General features: G+C 46.8%; 1 protein-coding gene across 1 annotated transcript in view; it reads right to left on the bottom strand.

Annotated features, from left to right (window-relative positions):
• The window catches only part of LOC124794967 (protein slit-like), an 807,859-nt gene that overhangs the window by 144,150 nt on the left and 651,076 nt on the right, over nucleotides 1–12,633 (bottom strand). Inside the window, 1 exon segment of the mRNA XM_047258696.1 lies at nucleotides 7,074–7,145. Within this exon segment, the coding sequence (XP_047114652.1) occupies nucleotides 7,074–7,145 (72 nt within the window).

The following is a 12,633-nucleotide window of genomic DNA, read 5'->3' on the forward strand; positions in this document are numbered from 1 at the left end:
GGACCGTTGGAGGGTAGGAGCGAGGGCGAGGAATGCGGTGTCATCAGCATATTGCAAGAGGTGCACTGGAGGGGGGGGTTGGGGCATATCTGCCGTGTACAGGAGGTAGAGGAGAGGGGAGAGGACAGAGCCCTGGGGCACACCGGCAGAGGGGTAGAAGGTGCGGGAATTGGCATGATGGATGGTAACGTAGGAGGGGCGGCGGGAGAGGAAGGAGGCCACCAGACGGATGTAGTTGATAGGAAGGGCGTAGGTTTGGAGTTTAAACAGGAGACCGGGATGCCAGACACGGTCGTAGGCCTTTTCAAGGTCAAGTGAGACAAAAATGGCGGAGCGACGGGAGTTAAGCTGGAGGGAGAGGAGATGAGTGAGGCGGAGGAGTTGGTCATCAGCAGAGAAGGAAGGTCGAAAGCCACATTGGGTGTTTGGGAGGAGGTGGTTTTGGTGGAGGTGGAGATGGATGTGCCGGGAAAGGATGGATTCCAAGAGCTTGCTGAACACCGACGTGAGACAGATAGGACGATAGGAAGAGGCATCAGATGGAGGCTTATTGGGTTTGGAGAACATCAGGATACGGGAGGTTTTCCACAGGTCGGGATAGAAGCCAGTGGCAAGGATGACATTGTAGAGGGCGGCAAGGAGGGAAAGGAAGGAGGGAGGGCAGTGTTTGAGGTGGCGGTAGGTAACGCAGTCGTGGCCGGGAGCAGTGTTGCGTTTAGTGCGGAGTGTGAGGCTGATGTCCTGTGTAGTGATGGGAGTGTTAAGTGCAGATGGTGGGGTGTGGCCCAAGTACTGGAAGCTAGGAGCAAGGGGAGGAACAGAGGTATCCGTACGGTCCATGACATCAGGGAAGAGGGAATAATCAAAGTGGGGATCATCTGGGATGGAAAAAACATCAGAGAGGTGGGAGGCAAAGTGGTTGGCCTTACTGAGGTTGTCAGGAAAGGGACGGTCATTAAGGAGGAGAGGGTACTGGGGGGTGGGGCGGTTCCCAGTAAGGCGGTGGAAAGCAGACCAATACTTGGAAGAGTTGATGTGGAGCGTGGTGTTGAGGTGTGTACATGTCTGGCGCCAGGCTCGGCGTTTCTTCGCAACAAGCAGGTTGCGGATGTGTCGCTGTAATTGCCGGTGGCGGGTAAGTGTATCCCGGTCACGAGTGCGGAGAAAAGAGCGGTAGAGGCGGCGGGACTCCCGAAGGAGAAGGACGGCCTGTGGAGGCAGGGCAGGGCGGTGAGGGGGATGGCTTTGGTGGGGATATGGGTGGCGACGGCGTCAGACAAGGTCTGGTGCAGGAAGGCAGCAGTGCGAGAGATGTCATCAGGAGACTGGAGGGTAAGGTCGTGACTGTCAACCTGGGTGTGAATGGAATCCCGGTAGGCATCCCAGTTGGCACGGGAGTAATCATGGACAAGTTTAGGAGGGACGTCAGGGCGAGGAGTGTGGCGGGGATGGCGACCGGTAGAGATAGTGAGGAGGACAGGAGCATGGTCACTGCCAATGAGGTCAAGGACATCCGCGGTGATGCGCCCAAGAAGGTTGGGAGAGGCAAGGACTACATCAGGAGTGGTGTTGGATTCGGGCCGGGTGTGCTGGGGCAGGGGAACCAGGTCTCCCTGGAGAGTGGTGAGAAACTGATGCCACCGCCGGAGGTCGGCAGGATCACGGCTGTGGATATTGAGGTCGGCGGCAATCACGGAGGTGGAGAAGGTGCGGTCAATGTGGGCCAGGAAATCGTATGGGATGGGGGTGCGAGGGCGGACATAAATGGTGGCACAGGTGATGGTAAGGGCGGGGAAGAAGAGGCTGAGGGTGAGATGCTCAGCAGGATTGTTAAGGAGAGGTTGGTGCCGGACTGGGAGGTGCTTGAGGTGGCCTATAGCAACTCCGCCACGTGCCAGAGGGTACGGGTTATCGGTGCGATGTAGGGTGTAAGGGGCAGTGGAGACGGAGATACGGGGCTGAAGGAAGGTTTCATTGAGGACGAAGGCATCCACGCGGTGCTGACGTAGGGTGTGGAGGAAGAGGAGTTTGTGGGTGGGCAGGGAGCGAACGTTGTGGTACAGGATACGGGACGGTTGTTGTACCATGGGAAGGGAGAGTTAGACGAGGGTGGTGAGGGGGGTGAAGGTGAAGTGGGCCTGGTTGTGGGAGTAAGTGGCATAGGTGGTAAGATGGAAGATGGAACGGGCAGCGAGGGCGATTTGGGAAAGAGTGTGGGAGCGCTGGAAGGGGTGGATGTTTTGGAGCACAATGGTGGTGAAACGGATGATGTCCTCAGCCGTAGGGGGAGGGCGGAGCGAGTTGTTGGGGTGGATGGGGTCATCAACAGGACGGACAGGGACGGTGAGCTCAGGGGTTACTGGTGGAGGTTTCGCTTTACACTTCGAGGAGTAGGTAGGATGGGGTTCATTACAAGTGTTGCAGGAGGGGGGAGAGGTGAGGTTGGGGCAATGCTTGAGGAAGTGGGAAGCTTTGCAGTGGGGACAAGTAGGGGGGTTCTTGCAGGCAGAGGTAACGTGGTCGTTGTAGGTGAGACAGCGTTGGCAGCGGTAGGATTGGACTGGGGAACGGGAGGGGTCCACCTTATGGCGCTGATTGTAGATGAGGGCTCCCTCGGTGAGGAGGCGGTCAATGGAGGAGGAGGATTCAGTGAATATCCGCATGAGAAAAGTCGGCCCAGCATCATTGAAGATGCGACGGGCCGAGCGGATTTCGATGTCGGGCCGGGAGTTTAGTTCCGCCAACACCTTAGCCTCCGTGATCACGGGGCTAAGCCTCGTGATCACAGCGGTGAAGGTCGGCGGACGTCGGGGAGGTTGAGGCTGACGGGGAGAGGACGGGGTGTGGTAGGGGGTGAGGGTTGCACGTTGGCCAAATTGGATACGAGGGATGCGGGAGAGGAGGTCGGTGTGGAAGGAAGCATTGGGGGATTTTATGAGGACCGAGTCCTTGCGAGGAATCAGTTGGGAGATGGGAGCATTGGGGCAGTATTTCCGGATGGCGAGAGTGAGGGAGCGGGCATCAAGGAATTGAGGGTCAGGATTGGAGAGGACAAAGGTGTGGGTGGCAGGCGTGGCGGGGGCGGGGGTCGGGGCCGCGTCCATGGGAGTGGGTGGGTCACGGGGATTGGGGGTTTTTTTGGAGGAGACTTCGGGGGAAGGGTCAGCATTCGGGCGCTTGGAAGGTTACGTGGACACCACTGGGTGGGGAGTTATATGTCTCTGTCATTTGCTGTTATATACATTCGTTACACTGCTAAGTAGTGCGAGCACACGTGTCCATACATCGTAAAACAGCACAGTCTGTACATTCGTATGTTCGTTCCACCATCACTAGTAATATCTGCACTAAACCACAGCAGCGAACTACCGTTGCTGATTCTTCCTCCCCTAGGGGCAGTTTCGCACCCCCAAGGGCAAGAGAGCGCTCTGAACCTCTGTCCACTCCTCTGCCCCCTTTGACAAGGCCGTTGGTAGAATGAGGATGATTATTATTCAGAATTTAAGCGGTGGTGGGATTCCAACCCTGCACTAAAGAATTTTTGGTACTAATATAAAACGCTGCCCCTAGACCACGGTTGTACGTCAACTTGCACATCCACCAAAGTTCTACACAACGCATTGACTGCCGCTAGCTATCGTCACTTCCTTCGGAGCCAATTACCTGTGCTGATGGAGAATGTGCCACTGCATGCATGAGCAACTGCAAATGTGGTACAAGCATGATGGGGCACCGGTCCATTTTCAACCTCATGTTAGACGACACCTCAGATGAGTGTTTCGGGAGCGATGGATTGGTCGGGGAGGGCAAATAACTCGGCCTGCACTTTCTCCTGACCTTAACCCTGTGGATTTTGGCTTTAAGGGCACGTAAACACCTTGGCATATGCGGTCCCCGTAAACGATGTGGATAAACTATGAGAACGTGTGGTTAGTGCCTGCGACACAGTCCGGCAACAACCAAGGGTGTTTCAACGAACGCGTGATTAGAGACGTAGGGTTGGAGGCTGCATTGTAATGGACGGCGGTCACGTCCTGCCCGTGTTATGAAGAGTAGCGCAGAGACACTGTGATCTCTGATGGAAATGGTAGAGACTGTCACTCCGAAGATGTGAATCTTACGACCATCGTTTGTAGGAACTTTTTTCTTCTCTTCCCTGTAAATATTGGAACCTGTTTTCCGCACATCCTGCATATTCATTTGCTATGCACATTTCCATAAGTGTGCAGTTCTTTTTGTGCGGACGCTAATGATGTAGGGGGTCCTACACTAACCAGCAGCGGCAGCAGCAGCAGCGGGTGTTACGCGTTCTCTTACGCTGCTAGACTGGTCCCACACAGGTGAAACACAAAAGTTTCGTAGGGGCGCTACTTCCGAAGACGCGCGCATAAGCAAGCTGTCGGAAAAGCGGGCAAGAGCTGTCAGTTTGGAGGCGCGGATGAATACTGTATAGCGTCTGGCAGGACGCCTCCCGGCGCCGCGTATACTCATGAATTTTAAACGGGAGGCGCAGCGGCGGCGGCGGCGCGGCGCGTAGGAATGTTTTCGCCTGGCAATAAAACGCGCAGCTGTCAGGAGCGCCGGCCTGCGCACGAGTCCGCTAGAGGGGGGGGAGGGGGGCAACGGCTGCACTTCTCACGCCCACGCTTCTGCCGGACACCCAGTAACGGGTCGTCCTGATACCGGAGCGGGGAATACCCTAAGCGCTGCTACTAATTTAAATACAGAAGAGAGGTGACGAATTACTATGTCGGTCAGTGAATCCGTATACGTTCTAGTCGTCTTGTTACGTGCCAGCAGCTACCACTGTGCTTTGCAAATCATCGTGAAGCGATTGGCGAAGATACCCTTCTTTTCAATAATTTAAAGGATGGAGGCTACTTAAGTTTCAGTCACTCTTTCCAAACAAACAAGAAATAATCGAAATGTCCCTCTCGTCCGTGCTTTGTGCAAAGCCACATTCGCAGCAACGGCTGGAACACACGCTCTCTTGGCAGTGTGTAGCGTGCGATACAAACTCTGTGACGTACTGCTGTGTGGATTTAATCGTAAACGGAAATCCTTGTAACAGGGCACCCATAGGCGTGACGAATAATCTTGGGGATTAAGAAGCCGCTTCAACTATATTTAATTTTTTTAATTATCGGGCCCTAACAAGTTTCGTGATCCTGGAAACCACATCCTCAGGTGACATCTGCACAACAATGAATCGTGAAATAATAACAGACTCTAAAATCCACTAACATAAAAAATAATTAACTATACTCACGAAACTAAATCATAAGAACTAAGTGGCCCAGAACACGAAATCCTATATTCGTTGTCAGGCCAAATTAATAATTACTGACTAGTCAAAAACACCGATTCTTCAGTTGCCACCGCACGTCGCTTGCGCGTGCACGAGGCCTCCACGGGCTGACCGTTTACTTCCGCGGTGTCAGTATTCCAGTCTTCCTGGAATGTGTATAGACTGGAGTTGTGGAATGTGTTTATTTTATTTATATTCCCCTTTTCGTTAATAAACGGCTTTCTTGACACACATTGTCCAGTTTGTTTTGGGGTGTTGCACTGTAAGCTACCCCTCTGCCACTCGTCTGGTCTTTACGTGGTTTTTTAATCTATCTTCGTGTTACCAAAGGTCAGCAACAGAAAGCAGTTGATTCCATAAATTATCTGGGAGTAGGCATTAGGAGTGATTTAAAATGGAATGACTATATAAAATTAATCGTCGGTAAAGCAGATGCCAGACAGATTCATTGGATGAATCCTAAGGAAATGCAATCCGAAAACAAAGGAAGTAGGTTACAGTACACTTGTTCGCCCACTGCTTGAATATTGCTTACCAGTGTGGGATTCGTACCAGATAGGGTTCATAGAAGAGATAGAGAAGATCCAACGGAGAGCAGCGTGCTTCGTTACAGGATCATTTAGTAATCGCGAAAGCGTTACCGAGATGATAGATAAACTCCAGTGGAAGACTTTGCATGAGAGACGCTCAGTAGCTCGGTACGAGCTTTTGTTGAAGTTTGGAGAACATACCTTCACCGAGGAGTCAAGCAAGATTAGAGCTCACACAGAGGCATACCGACAATCTTTCTTTCCACGAACAATACAAGACTGGAATAGAAGGGAGAACCGATAGAGGTACTCAAAGTACCCTCCGCCACACACCGTGAGGTGGCTTGCGGAGTATGGATGTAGATGTAGATTATTTTTTATTTTTAAAAATTTTATTTGCTTCCTTTCAATGTCTGTCACCTTGTAACTGAGACAGGTCGTATTTTCACAATATGGAGAGAACCAACAGATCAATATTGGAGCAAATAAAACCAGATTTCTCCCTAGAAGGTCTAATGTTAAAACAAAAGCTGACCTAGTTTGGACACACAATGCGAAAGCATGCCTCGCTGGAAAAAACATTAATGCTGGGGAAGATTGAAGAAACTAGAAGAAGAGGACGTCAGAGGATGAGATGGATCGATGGCATCACAGAAGCAATGTGTTCCAACCTGGAAGGTCTACGGGAGAAAGTGCAAGACAGGAAAAAGTGGCGTGATTTGGTTCATAGGGTCATGAAGAGTCGGAACCGACTAAACGAATAGAGAGAGAGAGAGAGAGAGAGAGAGAGAGAGAGAGAGAGGCTCAAGAAAGGAGTTCAATATGCAGGGACAAAATTTTTGATCATTTTCCCAACATAAAAACGTCTGACAGGTGGCACAGCAAGTTTTACATATAACGTAAAATCATTTTCCCAGGACAACTCCTCCTATTCCACTTACGAATTTTTATTTAAAAACTGGTTGTTTGTAAAAAAAATCTTGTTTTTATTTGCAATTGGATGACTAGGCCAAAACATAATGTTTTATAACTTATAGTGTGAAGCAATCAGTCGTCCTTTTTTAGATATCAGATGATATCGCTAGGTGTCAAGAACGTACCTGAAACAGTTATTTTCTCGCTCCTATCGCTCACAAAATTGGAATTACAGTTCTGGTTTCGTACATTTCGTTGGAAAGACTGGCTTATTAGGAGTGAAACACGAACAATTTGAACTATGTTGAGGGTGTACTCACAGCATCTCGAGCTCGCTGAAACCACGGATGGCCGTCTCGTCCAAGCAGGTCAGCCTGTTGTTGTCCAGGTGCCTGCAAAAATGGAGCATTCCTTACTTTTCTACTGATTTAACGACATCAGATTAGGGATTTTTATATCGCACAAGATTTTATCGCATAGAATGAATTTTTCATCACAGTTACTTAATGAATGATGATTATAATATGGTCAACAGTAAGACAATGGTAGTAATAGAAGTAAAAAGATGACTTTAAAAAAGATTTCAGTACATCTAATGCCATTTATAAAAACGTAATTGATTTATAACTAATAGAAATAATACTAGCTGCTAATAATAATAATAATAATAATAAATGTCTTTATGGTTGTACAAAAGTGAGGTTTTATAAAATAGCGGGTTATAAATATGAGAAATGCAGATAAAATGCACCAGTTAAAGACTTTGGGAAATGCAGAATGTCTGGTGGGGTAAAGGCTGAGTTCCGAGCGAAGGCATATATTGTTATTGTTTTAGTAGATAAGACATTAACTGACTATTAAAGCTGACAGGTATAGTTCCTTGATGTAGTGAGGAAGATCATTCACAAGTCGTGCGTGAAGCAACATAATCTAAGGCAGGCGGTCAAGTGATGAACTTGGATGTTTGGGATTTTACTTTGTTGAGAACGTGTGTTTCAGCTGTGTTGATCAGACGATACAGATATGAGTGTACACGTTGATAAGACGAGACAGAGTGTATGGAAGTCTCTTTGTCTGTACTTAGGCAGTATGTCTGTGCGTAAGGTGGTGAAACAGAATCACAATGATTAACGTCACAGGTACGCGTATATCGTATCCAGTCGCTCGTCACCAGCAGCAGACACCGTGAGCCTTGCTGAGAAAGACCTTGCAGAATAACATCGCAGTAGTAAAAAATCTGAAGTACAGGCGTTTGTACAAGTTTCCTTTTCGGATCCCAAGGGAAGAACTTTTTCTATTTTTGTAGGGTACGAAGAGACGCAAATACCTTCCTGCCCAATACAGGTTTTCTTCTACTAATTCTCGTAGATTCGTGACTTGTGGAGGGAAATTCCTAGTTATCTCATTTGTGATTAAGGGTGTATGTATTTCTTACAAATACGTCGTAAGCATGTGGTATAACGATCGACACAGCTGGCGCTCTCCACAGTTCTCACTAGAATTTCTCTGCAATGATTCAAACCATATCTGTCTAACAGGAAACAAAGGATGTCAACAGGAAAGAGTCCAAAACTTAGGTGACAGACGTCATTCAGCCGGCAAATAAGGTTCCATTTTAAGGGTCTTACTTTTTCTTACAAGCATCAGTTAAGTTACATTACCTGAAATTAAGTTTGTTTTGTTCGTAGATGATCCCAGATTTGCGATGAACAGTTAATCAAGCACAGCTTTAGAAAAAGTTGTTAGTTATATATTCAGGGATATTAATGAAGTGTGTCAGACTTCGAAAAGATACACAACATGCTCGTCATAGCTTGCAAGAGGTTTCTATCCAGCACACGTACAAACGATGAAGAGAAGCAGACAGATGAGGTTGACAGTGACAGATTCTTGGGATTACAATTTGATAACAATTTCCACTGTGAGAAGCACACAACAGAAATTTTGATATGCCTCAAAAAAGACGACCGTTTCGCTTACGACCTGTCGAAGGAACATTAACTTAACTCTTCTTTAGTAAATATGTATAATTATTTTTAATTTTATGGGGTGATATACGTCCTTGGGATAGTCATCACTGTGGAAGGAGAAGTATATTTATAAGATTAGAATATAAACACTAAAACAATACATGGGTTTTGTTACTTCGGCAGCAAAATAAGTGACTATAGCCGGTGGGGAGACGATATAAGACGCAGCGTGGGAACAGCAAGAAAAGCTTTTCAGAAAATGAGGAATTTTTTAACATATACTGACGTAAAAAAATAGTAACACCAAGAAAGAGTTGAGACATTCAAACGAAAGTTGACAGGCGTGTTTCTACATCTGACAGATGATGGCTATTCAAATTTCGTGCCATTAGCATACGTGTAGCGCTAGTAGCCCACTACGACGAAGAAAATTAGTTTTGCTTCATATGTACTCTGTAACGGTCGTTAGCGTTAGTTACATTTGAGACGTAACTAAGACGACAAAGACATTATTTTCAACACCTCACTGGGTTTCAACGAGGCATGTAATAGGGCTACGGGAAGTTTGATGTTCCTTCTGGGATAGTGCACTAAGGCTTGGCAGGAATGTAGCCACTGTACGTGATTGCTGGCGGCGTTGGTCATGAGAATGTTCGGTCGCAAGAAGACCACTGTGTTGAGCTTCTATCTCTGGTGCATTGCACTGCATCTGCAGTTGCAATTTGAGCAGCAGCTGGTACTACAGAGAGACGCAAGAAGAGCTGGCTCCGGACGGCCACGTGACATTACCAAGAAATGAACAGTCTAAAGAGTACAGAATATAGATTGAGAGTAAACTGAAGAAAGACGAAAGAAATGAGAAGTAGCAGAAATGAGATTAGCGATAAATATTACATCAAAACTGGTGAATACGAAATAGACGACGTTGAGGAATTCTGCTATCTTGGGAGAAAAATAAAGTTGGACGGACGAAGCAAGGAACACACAAGAAGCAAACTAGCATTAGCAAAGTGGACATTCCTGTCCAAGAGAAGTCTGCTATTATCAAATGTCGATCTTAATCTGAGGAAGAAATTTCTGAGAATCTACGTTTGGAGCACAGAATTGTAATAAAACGTGGACTTCGGGAAAACTCGGAAAAGAAGAGAACCTAAGCCTTCGAGACGTGGTTCTACAAAAGGATGTTGAAAATTAAGTGGACTGATAAAACAAGGAATGAGGAAGTGGTCCGTAGTATCGGCGAAGAAATGAGCATATGGTAAACTCTGACAAGAACAAGGAGCACGATGATAAGGCATATGTTAAGACATGAGGGACAACTTCCATGATGCTAGACGCACCTGTAGATGGTATGAACTGTAAGGGAAGGTATAGATTGGAATACATCCAACAGAAAATGAAGGACGTTTGGTACGAATGGCACTCTGGGATGAAGAGGTTGGCATAAGAGAGGGATTCGTAGCAGGTTGCATCGAACCAGTTAGAAGAACAATGAATGAAAAAAGTGGTCTAATGATCGACATCCCAAATTTAAAAGTTCAAAGATGTATTTCCTTATCTGTCAGGGACAATACATGATATGGCAAAATGGACGACCTGGCAGAAGTCACTACCCTCAAGGAACAGTCTGTGGTCCTATCTTCTGTGACGTGATCACAGAGACTTGGCTCAAACCGTGGACTGCTACAAGTCGATTTCGGGTAGCCCTCAGTTTCAAAATACGCTTCCGGAGAGAATAGTTAGTACACCGTTGTAGAGCTTTCCAATTCACTCAGGATTTATTGTTGCAACAGTGCATATGGACCGCATGAAATGATTACGTTTAAGGGGGGTAGGACGTCAAACGGGCCGATTTGGAGCAGGAGAGGCACCACAGGACATTTTAATTCCTACTGTCTATCCTTTTACAAATAAATTCATAAAACTTTGTCAGCATGACCAGAAAGGATTCAGGGTTCACACTCGTACCAGAGGGAGTTGGAAAACATAACAAAATAATTTTTTTTTACATGTCAAATATCATCATTTTTTCACTTACTATTGCCAGCATGTGTTGCTATAGGTACACTTTTCTTCATAAGTAAAGGAGATTCTTCGATGAATTTTACACAGCACACAAACCATACTCGCAGATGTATGAAACTATAGAATTTTCCAATCTATTAAAAACTGCGGTAAAAATTCAGATAATAAACTGTAGAATTTGAGTTTTTTCTAAACATGAAGTTTAAAATATAACAACTCATTCATTTTTCCGTAAACTAAAGAAATTCTAGTGTTTCATACCCCTGTAAGTATGGTTTGTACGCTGTGCAAAATTCGTCGAATAATCTCTCCTATTTATGAGGAAAAGTGTACCTATAGTAACAAATGCAGCCAATAGTAAGTAAAAAAATGATGAAATTTCAAACATAAAAAAAATAAAATCGTTACGTTTTTGAACTTCCACTGCCAAGAGTGTGAATCCTGAATCCTTTCTGGTCATGCCGACAAAGTTTTATGAATTTGTTTGTAAAAGTATAGACAGTGGACGTTAAAATGTCCTGTGGTGCCTCTCCTGCTCCATGTTGGCCCGTTTGAAGTCCTACCCCCCTTAAGGATCAATAGATCTGAGGTACCACGTATCAACCCATGCTGAAACCCGTATAAGTAAGTGGTGTAGTCTCCACGGGAGGCATTGTAGGCGCTGGCTCTGGCATTCAGTCGATCGTGTAGACGGCGAATACCCTCCTGGGCTACGTTATGTCACGGCTACTCGACCTGTTCACGAAATTCTGTAAGAGTTGCTGGCCGACGAGTCGCACGAACCACTTTCATCCTATCATACACACATTGGAGACAAGTTCGGCGATTATGCTGGCCAGGGAAGTTGCTGCATGTCTTGCAGAGCACGTTGAGTTTCACTGGCAGTGTGAGGGCGAGCATTATCCTGTTGGAACAAGACATCACCATCCTCTTGCAAGAACGGCAAAAGAACGGGTTTAACAACATTCTGCCCGTACCGAGCGCTGGTTGACGTCGCTCTAGAAACGCCAAACGTGAACGAGAGTTGTAGGTTTTCGCACCCCAGACCAGAAGGCCTGGAGTGGAGCCACTGTGTCTTCGGCGAACACACTCTCCGAAACAGTGCTCACCACGTCTATGTCGTGGGCGCAAACGACCATCACTTCCTTGCGGGCAGAGCGTGCTTTCATCGCTGAAGACCACGGCGCGCCATTCCATCTTCCAAGTAATTCTCTGACGGCACCACTCGAGGCCTGCACGTCGATGCTGTGGCGTGAGTGGATGACGGGCTAAAGGTGTGCGTGCCCTTAATCCACTGCTAATACCTGGTTCACAGCAGTTCGTGTTGACACACAAGCCTTCTTATTGTGCTGTGGTAGCTGCACGGTCTGCCACTGCTGCTCTTACTATACGAGTATCCATGGAGGTAGTCTGTGCTGCGTGGAGAATGTCTACGGGTGTGGGAATGTTCACGTGACCACTGAAACCAGAACCGTTACACAACTGACGCAGCACGTCCAACTTCTTTGGCAGTTCTCCGGAAGGACCATCTTGCCACTCGGAAGGCCACAATTTGACGCTTTTCAAACTCGCTCAGTTGGCTGTCGGAGGCATTTTTTGCGTCTCTGTTGCATGGTTGCCTTCTGGCTGTGAGTGTTGCCTATAAAGCAGGGGTTCCCAACAAAATTTTCTCGAGGACCCCGTCATCGAGCATGATTGGTACCTTGTTATATCACAGTATCAAGTACCCAAAAAAACCAAATTAAGAGTCTTTTTATACGTTTTCTATTTTTGGTACTTAGAAAAAACATTGACATACTCGTTATTGAAAAATATTGAGCTTAAAACTTTTTCAATTTAGCCATCATTGTTAAATTTTTGATTATTGCTCAAAATCTTTGTCTTC

This window comes from Schistocerca piceifrons, chromosome 4, assembly GCF_021461385.2.
Source record: "Schistocerca piceifrons isolate TAMUIC-IGC-003096 chromosome 4, iqSchPice1.1, whole genome shotgun sequence".
NCBI lineage: Eukaryota > Metazoa > Arthropoda > Insecta > Orthoptera > Acrididae > Schistocerca > Schistocerca piceifrons.